The following is a 12,845-nucleotide window of genomic DNA, read 5'->3' as shown; positions in this document are numbered from 1 at the left end:
TTGCTGATGCTCCCAAACGGAACCTACAGACTTGCTCAGGGGAGCGTTTCCATGTTAGCAAGTCGGAGGTGGATTCCCAGCGCATAGCTGGTCATCCAGCGTTATTTCCAAGTATACAGGTTTGAAAGTTGCTTCTTGACTCCTGTTCAAAAACATACTGAGTTAGAGCAGAGGTAGAAAAATGGTGAAGTTGTGCTTTTGACAAATTAAGTTTGAGTCTTGTTTGTTGGTTTTTTTTTTCCCCAGTAATCACTGTTGGATGACACACTGATATCACATGCTTTATGCTTTGTAAAATCCTGGGTCTTTGAAGCCAGGCAGATGTCATTTATATCCTTGGATGGACTCTTGAAGGCAAATGAGGGAGCTAATTTTTCTGTATATTCACATGCTCAGCTCATCACCGTGTGGGAGGGGGAATGTTCTCTCCTGGTGCATTCCAAATTGTCACTGAAGCTTGCCCATGTTTTTTCAGCATTCACAGAACACTGCTTTTGTCCTCAAAGCCACAGTTAATTGTGCTCTTTCTTTTCTGTGAGGTTTCCTTGAACTACTTTTGAGTTCCCATGACTTTGCTGTTTGGTGTTATCTGGGTCTTGTATGAGTTTAATCTATTCCTTGATTGTTAGCAATAACACCCAAGAAGATTTTAGCAGAGCTGGGAAACAATAGGTTTCCCTCATTTCCAGTGTCATTCTCTGAGTTCAGTTTGTCCTGAGGCACATGGTAGAGAAGAGAGGGGGAGATCAGATCCTGTATTGTGAGATAAATCAGTTTTTTTAATCTTTCCTCTGAGATGGCTCAGTTTGCCCCCTGTGGAATCAGGATGATGAAGCTTCCCCTGTCTTTATTTTGTATTTCAGAGCACTGGGAGCAGAGCATGCTAGTTGTGAGGTGCTTATAAAGAATTTGGATTTTTACATCTTCATTTAGGTCTTATAATGATGATACACACTGATAGTGCTCTGCTCTGCAAGAGGTTGCAGTCCACTGTTCAAAGGATGATAAATAGGAATTTTCTTAGGAGGGTAGGAAATTGAGAGAAAGGGAGATGTTTGCACCTTCTGCAGCTGAGTTGTTGACCTCTTTCATCTCCTTAAGGTTTAAAATTGGCAGGAAGGAGGGTATTGATACAAATCAAGAGACCCATCTTACTGGGGAGTCTGGCACATGAGAAAACATGATCAGTTTTGATTTTCAATTTTCCTTTCAGAATTTGTTTCCAGTTCACACACACTTTCACAGGGAATCCAAAAGGCATTAAATAAATTTTTTAAAAAGATGTGAAGCAAATCATAAAAAACTTTAAGCAGGAAGAAGTTTGAGCAGAAGTCATGTGGACCAGTGACCACCCACAGGTACCTCTAAGGGACATCTATAAATATTAACAATAGTCCACTTCACACACACTCTCTTGCAGTATTTGTTTGAGACTCTTGTGGCAGAGGGACATGGGTTCAGAAACACGAGAGTAACCCTGATGCTATGTCATGTCTTGCAGCTTAATGTCCACTGTAGACTATTTTCAGTATTTAAATGTTTTTCCAAATACGCAGCTTTTAATGAAATTAATTAGCTTTTCCTTTTCTCCTTATGTATCACTTACGGCCAGTTGCTGTCCCAAATGTCTGCACATCTCCATGTTCTATCTGATGGAGCAATTATCCACCAGGAAAAAAGCACTAAGGCTTCCTTACAGGTCCCAAAATAAAACTATTTATGTTAGCAGGACTATTTCCCTTTGCAGGCCCTTTGCCTGAACCCTGCTCAGATGAGCAACCAGTCATGCAAGAGGCTTTCTCTCCTTTCCCAGTTCTGTGCCAGTGGCTGGGCAGGATGGGGGAACTGGTTTGAGAGCTCCCTGAGTTGGCAGATCCCAGGAGCCAGTTGCCAGAACTCTTGAGTGAAAATGGAGGCTCTGTGTAGAATCCTTTGCTGCAGGCTAGACAGGAGCTGACATTTAAGAAGAGAGAAACATGTGGGAGAGGTGAAAATATGTTACTGTAGAGTTTGTTCAATCAGTTTTATAGTTCTGCAGGTGTCAGTGAGCTCTAGAATAGAAATGTCACTGAGAATGTTATTTTCCAGCATTCTTATTTTATATTAGTGTGGCCTGATATTGGAATTATAAATGTGGGAGCTCCAGAGCAAAGGGTAAAGAAATCATAATGATCCAAAATGACTTTGATGAGTTTGCATAGGATAGTAAGATTTAAATTTTGATGAATGCTGCTTTTGTGAAGATGATGATGAGTGAAAACCCCAAAGTTTGCTTGGATAGATTTTGTCTGTAATAGTTTAATTAACATTTAGTCTGTTATGTAAATGACTGGGCAAAGACATGTAGTTCATTTATTTGTGCTGTTTAATAGTTAGAAGTCATCATGGCCAGGCTTCGCGAACGAAGATTTGGGAAGGGCTCTACCCACGTTTCTTGCAAGCACGTTGGTGGCTAAAAAGGCCAATACGAGAAAGGCAAGTCCGGTTGCAAAAGACACAGCAGAAAGACTCCTTAGATGGTATATTCTGCAAGGCACGATTCTTTCTGCGTTGTCTTTTCTCCTCAAGGGTGATCCTGGTGCTTTCTCAAAAGCATCAGCAGCGTTATAGATGGTCTGTCTCCAGGCCTCCCGATTGGAGGCCAGAGTGGACCAGTTATGGTGATCAATGTGCCCGAGGCTGAGTTGTTGCTTCAGGGAATCCTTGTATCTTTTCTTCGGCGCTCCTCTCTTGCGGCAGCCAGAGGCAAGTTCACCATAAAGCAGGATCTTAGGGAGGGGGTGGTTGGTCCTTCATCCTGGAGACGTGCCCTGCCCAGCACAGCTGTGTTCTCAGCAACATGGCCTCAATACTTGTGATTGCTGCCTGCTCAAGAACAGATGTATTGGTCACATAATCTGACCAGTGGATGTTCAGGATTGTACGGAGGCAGCGTTGATGGAAGCGTTCTAGGAGACGCAGGTGGTGGCGGTAGATGACCCATGATTCGGAACCGTATAAGAGAGTAGACAGCACTATGGCTCTGTAAACACTGATCTTGGTACTTTTCTTCAAGTGTTTATTACGCCAGACTCTTTTATGGAGTTTTCCAAAAGCACTATATGCCTTTGCTAACCTGTTGTCCATCTCTCCATCAATCTCACCATCCGAGGAGATGAGGCTGCCTAGGTAATTAAACTGTTGGACTGAATTGAGTTCTGATTGGCCGATGGTGATGTGGGGATGATGGAGGACTTCCTGAGGTACAGGTTGATGGAGAACTTCATTCTTCTTTAAGCTGACTTCCAGCCCAAAGAGCTCAGCAGCCTCAGCAAAGCAGGATGTTAAACGCTGCAGAGCTGCTTCTGTGTGGGCAACAAGGGCAGCGTCATCAGCATAGAGCAGCTCCCGGACAAGATGGTTTAGGGTCTTAGTGTGGGCCTTCAGTCGCCTTAGGTTGAATAGGCTTCCATCAGTACGATATCGAATGTAGATACCGTCCTGATCATCGAGGTCTGCCGTGGCACTTTGGAGCATCCTGCTGAAGAAGACTGTGAATAGGGTAGGAGCAAGAACGCAGCCTTGTTTCACACCATTCTTTATTAGAAAGGGCTCAGAAAGTGTGTTGCCATATCTGACTTGGCCGTGCTGATCCTCATGAAGTGAGATGATCATTTGAAGGAACTTGGGGGGACAACCTAAACGTTCCAAAATCTGCCACAGACCTTTTCTGCTCACAGTATCGAAAGCCTTGGTGAGGTCGACAAAGGTTCCATAGAGACCTTTGTTCTGTTCCCTACACTTTTCTTGCAGTTGTCTGAGAACAAATATCATGTCTGTGGTGCTCCTGTTGGCTCTGAAGCCACACTGACTTTCAGGTAGAATTTCTTCTGCTATAGCGGGTATTAGTCTGTTCAGGAGTATTCTTGCCAAGATTTTGCCAGCAATGGAGAGCAGAGTAATACCACGGTAATTTGAGCAGTCTGATTTAGTACCTTTCTTCTTATACAAGGTGATGATGACTGCATCACGAAGGTCTGAAGGTAGTTCCCCTAGTTCCCAACAGCGCACCACAAGCTCATGAAATTTAGCATGGAGTGCAAGGCCCCCATGTTTCCAGACTTCAGGTGGGATTCCATCAACCCCAGCTGCCTTGCCGATTTTCACCTGCTGTATGGCCTTGAGGGTTTCTCCTAAAGTGGGGGCAGTATCCAATTCGTATTTCACCAGTTGTTGTGTGATGGACTGAATTGCTGAGTCTTGGACTACACGGTTGGTACTGAAAAGAGTCTGAAAGTGTTCAGACCATCGATTCAGAATGGAGGTTTGATCTGTCAGAAGCATTTGACCATCTGCACTGAGTAGTGGGCTTTGGACTTGGTACGTAGGCCCATATGCTGTTTTCAGGGCCTCATAGAATCCTTTGTGATCCCCTGTATCTGCACATAGTTGAGTTTTTGCAGCTAGATCGGTCCACCACTTGTTCTGGATGTCACAGAGTTTCTGTTGGAGTTTGCTACATGCAAGACAAAAGGCTGTTTTTCTTGCGTGACAGGATGGCAGTGCAAGGTGTGCTTGGTGAGCGGTTCTCTTCTTCCTCAATAATTCCTGGATTTCTTGATTATTTTCAACAAACCAGTCCTTGTTCTTCTTGAGGGAGAACCCTAAGGATTCTTCAGAGGATTGCAGGATGCTACTTTTAATATGCTGCCAAATTGTTTCAGGAGAGGAATCTGCAGAATCTGTGGAATGGTTATCAAGCTTAGTTTGAAGGTTTGCCTGGAATCTTTCTCTTACTGTGGCTGATTGGAGATCGTTAACTTGGAGTCTTCTCCTTGACAATAGTTAGAAGTACCCCTATAAAAATTACCTTGTTTCAGGAATAGTTTCCAGGACTAGAACTGACTGTGGTAACTTTTCCGTTTTTAGATAGATATTTGTAGCAATGTCTGAATTCAGTTTCACTATTCCAGTAAGATACCTGGAGGAAGACAGTTGGCTTCCCAGACTATTTCCCATAGCCAACTCTACCAAAAATAATCAGAAAATTGCTCTCTTTGCCATCAGGCTTCCTGAGCTCATAATGTACAGTGCAGGTTAAGGAGGGCTGCAGAAGGGACATATTTCTTTAAATTTATTTATGAAAATATTAAACATTTTCATCTGGTTTAATTTCTTTTCTGTTTTGTAGAGATGACAAGACTTCGAGATGCATGGCTGAATTTCTCTCAATTAATTTCACTAGGTACAGCAATCAATTTCAGATCATTTTATTCTTTATTGTCTCAAGTCTGCACAGAGGCCACATCTTCACTAAAAATCCTGATGAGATTACTTGAAGTGCTTTGTTTTCCCACAGAACTGCTGTTTATCTCTGGTTGTTTCCCATCCGTAGCAAAACAAGCTGGGATTGGGGGCTTTTCCACTGGGGGAAGGAAACAGATAACGAAGTCACTCGGAAGACTTTTGGTTGGGACAGTATTGACTGTGGCAGTGGGGGTGGGCTGGGAGAATGTTACTTTTTGAACTTACATTTCAGATCTGTATGCTGGATTTCCTGTTTGACTGAAGCTGGCTGCAAGCCAACTATGGAATTTTAGCATTTTGAAAGAACTCTCACAGTCACTTTTTTACTTCTGTGATACTTTGTTGCTTTTTCAAGCACCCCTTGATTCTCATTCTTCCTTTTTATTAGTGCACAGATAGTGCAGTTGAAGAAATTCACATTATGTTTTTTTCTGGGTTGCCAGAAAGTCTTTATTGGGATTTATAATCCTCCTCTTCACAGCTTGTCCTATAGGATGACTTTTGCTGCCAGGAAAAGGGAGAAGGAAAATAGAGCAGCCAGACTGTTGAGAATTCACCACCCACACTTGTGCAGCAGAACTGCAAACAGGGAAGGGAAATGTTTCCCTCCTTTTCTGTGTACCCCATCAAGTTTCACAGGGAATGGTTTAGCTGTGATGAGTCGCACGCCTGAATGAGCTGCTTGTAGGAGCTCAACTGTATTTATCAATGTGAGATGGATTCACAAAGTGATTCCTATAGGACTTATGCAAATGATTAGTTAATAAACACCTTCTCCTGTTTCAACTTGGCACTTAAAGGAGTTGTGCAGGGCAAATGTGGGTCCTCTGTAACAGTAGTGTGCTCTTCATTGCAGCACCAGGCCGGATGATGCTTTGGTTTCTAATGCCATAGGGACTGAAGTGACCCTTGAGGTTTCAGTAGGACATTGTTAAGAACAACAACTTTTTTTTTTTTTTTAAATTTAAAATTTCCTTCCAAGGATTTTGGTAGCATGTAACATCTCTTAGAATTAAGAGAGTAGCACAGCTTCTCAGGGGCAATAAGACCCTCTTGTCCTTCACTTTTCTGAATTACAAGGGCTTGTGTTCTTTGTCACTCTCTGTCTTAAACCTGATGGGAGATTTAGTTAGTGTAAGGCAGTGAATCCTACTTTATGTCAGAAATCTTCAAAGGGAGGTGCAGAGCACTGTTTAACCAGTCTAGGTCTATTGACAGTAACTTGCTTTTCTGGGTTACCTTTTGGAAGTTTCCTTAGAAATTATGCCAGCCTATGAACACGAGGTTGAAAAGCATTCCCAATGAATTAGGCAGAATTCCTCTTGGGCAGCTGTTTAAATAAGGATAAATGTGCAGACTCTCACATTGGAAGTTGACTATAAGCATTGCTTGACACCTTGGATTCAGAGGCAGCTGGAGCCAATTAAAGCTCTGCTTTAATTGTAATAAACTTCATATCAGACACAGCTATGAGGTCCTGTTGTAAAATCAGAATCATGGAATAGTTTGGGTGAGAAGGGACCTTAAAATTCTTCTCATTCCAACGCCCTGCCATTGGCAGGGACACCTTGCAGTCCAGACTCCAAGCCCTGGCCAACCTGGCCTTGGACAATTCCAGGGATGGGGCAGCCACAGCTTCTCTTGGCAACTTGTGCCAGGGCCTCACCACCCTCACAGGGAAGAATTTCTTCCCAAAATCCCATCTAACCCTGCCCTCTGGCAGTGGGAAGCCATTCCCCCTTGTCCTGTCCCTCCAGGTTCTTGTCCCAAGTCCCTCTCCAGCTCTCCTGGAGCCCCTTTAGGCCCTGGAAGGGGCTCTCAGCTCTCCCTGGAGCTTTCTCTTCTCCAGGTGTACACCCTCAGCTCTCCCAGCCTGGCTCCAGAGCAGAGGGGCTCCAGCCCTCGGAGCATCTCCGTGGGCTCCTCTGCTCCCACTTCAACAGGTCCCCGTCTGTCTTATGCTGAGGATCCCAGACCTGTCTGCAGTACTGCAGGCGGGGTCAGCCTGAGCCAAAATACCCTGTGCAGAGAGAAACAGTCATTGAGAAATGATCCTCCTGGACATTTCAGTGTCATCTTCTGCTTTCATTGTTCAAGTGCTCTCTTCATCTCCTGATACCTCAGAGGGTCAGAGCTGCATAACTGGATCAAGGGAGGCAACTTGACTTGAATTGTTTCCATGAGACACTTCCATGCATATATGATGTGTGTGTTCACAAGCAATAAAGTGAACGAGTTGAAGGACTTTCCATTTCACACACTTATTACTGCATTATTTCTAATGCTGTGGCTGTCATAAAACATTCCTTATCCTTGCATATCCAAATGATATTGATCTGGTAATAATTTGTTACCATATTTCTAATCAGAATATGTGCCCTTGACATTGAGATGCTACAACAAGCTGCCCTGCTGCTCTTGTCAGTGTTTGGCCATGAAGAATACAGGCAGATCTTCTCCCTGCTGCAGCTATACCAGATGAGGAGTTCACCATACTTCTTGGGAGCTACTGCCCTTCCCAGTTTGCTGGTTCAGATGCTCCCAGGAACTACTTCAGACAAAATAAGTGGAATAGGCTTCTAGATTTTAAGATCTTTGAAAATGTAGTTCATTTTGCAAGTATGTGAAAACAAGATCACTTATGGTGATGTTTGCAGTCCACATAAAGAGCAGGCACATTTGGCACTGAAGTGAAATAAAAATGAGAAATAACGAAAACATTTAGCACTAGCCAAGCAGTCAAGTTCTCTCTTTTTGTTATGATTTTTAGGTTATTTACAGCACCTCATTTATTTGCTTCCTTTCCAGGAAGTAGTAGGTTTACAGCTCCATAGATTTCATCTTAGAGCAGATCTGGCTTGAGAGTGTGGTGAAGGAAAACGGTGGAAGGAAGTAATACAGAAACCAGGATCACATTCTATCAGGAATATCTTCGGCCTGGTTCTCCGATGGCTGCTGTGCTGTTCTGATCTACATTGAGCTTTTCTGGATATCAGTCAATCTAAAGTGGTTGGACCCAGAAAGAAGAGAGAAGGTAAATGGTCCAACAACTGTTTGATTTAGTTTTAACAGCACAGGATTTAGAGTATGCTTGAGCTCAGCTTTCCTGTGATGGATTAGGGGTCTGGAGCGAAACACAGCGTCAGCAGAAAAACATAGTGGGCAAAGCTGGAGTGCAGTGCTTGAAATTCAAGAGAGGTGAGACTGTAATGTGTTTGGCTGTAAATGACAAGCTCAGTAGGAACACAAAACTTTATAATCTTCAGGATATTACGTATTAAAGTAATTTAATGCTGAAAGCAGACTGGCAAAAATATTAATCATTATGATTCAGGTTTATTGCAGTTGTGGACATTCAGAAACCAGGATGAGATCTAATGTAAGGGATATTCTATCCCAGATTTTTCCTATTATGTTTCTAACATTTAACTCTTAAATCTGTGATAATCATCATTGTACAAGATCAAGACTTGGCTGGAGCCCCTCAAGGCCTGATCACATCTGGCAGGTTAGTGCTTGTAGTAGTTCAGTATCCTCTGAAGTGCTCCTTCTTCCCTGTGCTGTTAATATGGATTTCCCTTTCCAACAGCTCTTCTGTCATCTGTTATTCATCCTATATTCAGCACATGGAGTTTGTAACAGTTCCTTGGAAAAAACCAGAAACTGCAAAACCCTCTAAAGGGGAATTTCTGAGCTTTGACACAAAATTCCACGTACAACGCTGGTTCCATTTTCACCAGGAACCTTTTCCAAAGCAAACAGCTCACTTTCCTGTTAACAGGGAGGTGTGAGGCTGCGGAGCTTTGGAGCTGTGTGAATCCCGTTGCTGTCCCAGGAGCAGTGCTGTTTCCTCTCTTTTTTCCTTCCTCTTTGCTTCCTGGGGCTTTATTTTCTGTCAGAGGTCCATCCTTTTTGAATGGCTGTCAAATGCATGTGCAGGTGGCAGGAGTGAGGAAGTGGTGGAGCCTGGAGCCACTGTAAGCTCCAGTGGACTAGAGATGGTTGATTTGAGCTTGTAATAGACTTTAGAGATAATACTTAGCACACTTAGTTTTCTAAGCTAACAAGGACTTCTGTTCAGACCATGGGAAACTCTAATGAAACCCACACAGAGTTTCAGTTGACTAAAAATAAGAAAATTGTAGGTTAAACCTTCCCCCATAATATGAGATCTCATTCTACCACTGACCATTGCAGTTCTCTTCAGCACTTGTTGGCATATTCCAGGATGAAAGGTAGAGATCAAACAGAAGTTGGAATTAGAGGGAACATGATTCAAGATAATTTCTGAAAGTACTGGCAGGATGAGGAACTGCAGAACAATTCCTCAGATCATTTGGATTTTTAAAAGGAAAAAATAGGGGGTTGGTGCTAGTGTTCTTTCACTTGAAAGTGTAATGAACAGAAATTACCCAGCCAGAAATATTTAATAAGATCTAATGTTCGTTCTTAAATATTACCTACTCTTCTCACACAAATAATCTGTCTGACCTGAAGTACCTTGGCTTTAACCCTTCAAAGGAAGCAGGGAAGAGCTTCGCAGGGGTTTCTCTCGTACTGTTTGCATGGACCAAATGCTTTTAAATGCAAGCATCGTATTCACTGTTCTGATGTTTTTGCCCAATATTGCTACTTTTCTTTGAGAAAGGCTGAGAGGTCACTGTCTCAGTGGAGGCTCAGAGACTGAGTGTCGCCTGTGGCTCATGGGATATGGGTAGCCACTGTCTTCCCTTTCAATGTAGAACGCTCTGTCTCCCAGTGCAGCATCAGTCCTTCACTGGAGCAGTGGAAATGCTGGGCTTGCTCACCCTTTGCACATGGATTTTGTCTGGTATCAAAGGCAATTCATCCATAATGTCTAAATTGCTGTCACCTGGGCCAAATCCAGGGAATTTGGTGAGTGCAGACCCTTGATATCCTAGGGAGTCAGCAGTTGATACACTGCTGTCCTGAAAAAACTAGGGAGGTTTCCAGGAAATCATCCCATTATATTGTGATAATGGCAGATATGACAACTTCTTCCCACTTTTTGCAAAAGTATGCATTCCAGAAGACTTCAGCTGGTTGTTCTGGATATCAGGAAGGAATTCATTTAAACAGAAAACTTACATTAAGATAATGAGATGTAAAATGAATATCATGGGCAGAAAACCGTCTGATGAGGGTAAAGGAGAGTGTGGCGTAACTGCAAAGGGGTGGGGCAGTGACAGTCACTGTTATTTCTGCAGATTCAGACCCATAGTGTCTGTTTTTGTAGCTGTCACGGGCTGCCTTCACACCTTTGAACACAAGCAGGTAGATGAACTCCTTGATCCAACAGCTTCTTCAGCCATTCTCATTTGTGTTTTGTTAATCATTCTGACTCCAGCTTTCCTCCCCTCTCCCCTCCCAGCACTGGGGATTTCAAGGTTCAGCTTGCATAACAGGTAATAGCAGGCATTTCCTTCTCCTGTGTCGGGATATCCTGGCGCCCTTCAGTCTCTCTCTGACTGTGTTTAAAACAGACTCCAGCACAGGAAAAAAAAAAAAAGGCCCAGTCTAAAATTAGCAGCTGTGGCAGAAGAAAGGCCCATGACTGTCCCCTGTGCTGCTTGTCAATGAAACAACACATCCAAACAGGGCCAGAATGCCTTTCCGCTTGAGGAAAAACACACAGGGCGAGTTTGGGGAGGATAGGAGGAGGGAGAGCTCAGCAGGCACCACAGAGGGTCAGGGAGAACTCTCCAGAAGGTGCCCACAGTTACATAGACCATGGTGGGGCTCTAGGGAGGGCTTTTATGGCAAGGCCTGGAGGTGTTTAAGCTGAGACTGCATGTGGCATCAGTGCCATGGTCTGGTAACCGCGGCGGGGTTGGATCAAGGTTTGGACTTGATGATCCCAGAGGTCTTTTCCAACCCAGTTGATTCCATGATTCTGTGATTCTAAGGCTGTATATCTGTCTTTTGGCAGCACTGGCTGGTGCTTGAGGCTCTTGCTGCACCTGAAGCTGGATCAGGTGCTTTGAGAGTTACAGAACCTCTGCAGAACCCTCCTCTTGTCTGGATTTCAGGTTCCTCGTCCTTAATGTACGTAAATAAACCTGAACATTTTATTGCTGTGAGACCTTACGTAAATGACCTGGGCCAGATTCTGATCTTGCAGTGGTGTAAACCTGAGGTCTCAGTAGCTTTATGCCATTCTTAATATTCTGAGTTGCTAAAGTTGAAATTAAAATTTAAAGTAAAATGGTGTTGCTTTATTATAAGCTGGTTTTTACATTAATTTTATATATATATATATATATAAAAATGTTGTATTTTTAATCTGATCTTGTAAGCAGCTGGAATGTTACTCCATTAATGACAGTTCCCTGCATGGATATTTTATGCTCTTAGTGTAATGAATACTGAGTGACTTACTTTATGTAGTAAAGAAAAGTATTATTGCAGAATGTTTATACTTTGTTGCCACTGTTGTCAAAATGGAATTGTGATAAACCCATTTCCGCCTTTCCTCATGCATTTCTGTATACAGTCCGTGAGAATTGCTGTGGGAATTTTATTTATAGCAGTCAGTGGTATGAGTTGACTTCAGTTTTCTTTGCTGGATTGCAGAGGTATCTGTCTGCCAAAATCCAGCTGGTGGTCGTTGAGTAAAATTCAGTTAGCTAAAAGCAAATAATCATGTTTCAACAAGGCTTCAAAAATGTTCTTAGCCCTTCTGCTCCGCTTTCTTACAGTTCCTTTGGTGTATTTTATCCTGCTAAATTGTGGGATTACAGTGCATCCAGTTTATTTCTTTTATGTTTGCCTTCCTGGTTTCATAGGAAATAATAAAGGCTTGTTTTTCTTGGTTGGCAGAAGCCTCATTCTGATATATCCCAGATAAAAGCTTCTATTCATGTCCTGCAGAATCTCATGGGGAGACCTTCTTGGAGACAATGAACTTGCTTTTAGATTTAGGTCTTTTTGCTATTCTTTGTCACTTGAAAGATTTATAAAGTAAGAAACTCTTTTCCACCTGGATTTAATAGATACTGAGTACTTTTCCATCAGTAAAAAGAAGTGGACTTACTGGCAAGTTGGAACACGGCAGCTATGGCCTCCTCCCACCACTGGGTGTCCTGGGAGATGATGGGGAGCTCCATGAGCCCCAGGACGAAGATGAGCTGGCCCGCGGTCAGAGCCACCGTGGCGATGAGGTTACAGGCCCTCATCATGTCGAACTGCACTGGGGAAACAGAGGAAGCATAAAGTTAAAACAGTAAAAAACTGGGAAAAAGAAAATTCTGGATGGACAGGAATGTAAAATTTGTCAGTCCACAGAAAACAGTTCTCAGACTATTCCTTCTCCCAGCAGTCTCTTGCTCTAACTGGGGTCTGATTAAGAAAGGATTTTCTTTATGATGTGTATCAGATCTTTCCTTTGGTTGCACAGCATCCCGTAAGTATTGCTTCAGTGCATGAAACAAGCAGCTAATTTCCCCAGGATGACCCACTAGAGGTGCTGGAATTCTGCCCACTGAAGATTCTATCTGTAATTCATAGCCAGAATTGTTTGGGGCAGGAATGATGTTTGC

General features: G+C 43.0%; 2 protein-coding genes across 4 annotated transcripts in view; one reads left to right on the top strand and one right to left on the bottom strand.

Annotated features, from left to right (window-relative positions):
* The window catches only part of IFT140 (intraflagellar transport 140), an 80,875-nt gene that overhangs the window by 35,794 nt on the left and 32,236 nt on the right, over positions 1-12,845 (top strand). The window lies entirely within an intron of this gene.
* Positions 1-12,845, bottom strand: part of TMEM204 (transmembrane protein 204) — a 31,913-nt gene that overhangs the window by 4,479 nt on the left and 14,589 nt on the right. The window contains exon 2 of the mRNA XM_027693748.1: positions 12,341-12,496. Within this exon, the coding sequence (XP_027549549.1) occupies positions 12,341-12,496 (156 nt within the window). The remainder of the gene's footprint in view (positions 1-12,340; positions 12,497-12,845) is intronic.

This window comes from Neopelma chrysocephalum, unplaced genomic scaffold, assembly GCF_003984885.1.
Source record: "Neopelma chrysocephalum unplaced genomic scaffold, ASM398488v2 Primary Assembly neopelma1_93, whole genome shotgun sequence".
NCBI classification, from domain to species: Eukaryota; Metazoa; Chordata; class Aves; order Passeriformes; family Pipridae; genus Neopelma; species Neopelma chrysocephalum.
Note: the sequence above shows the minus strand (reverse complement) of the source record. Positions and strands in the feature narration are given on the sequence as shown.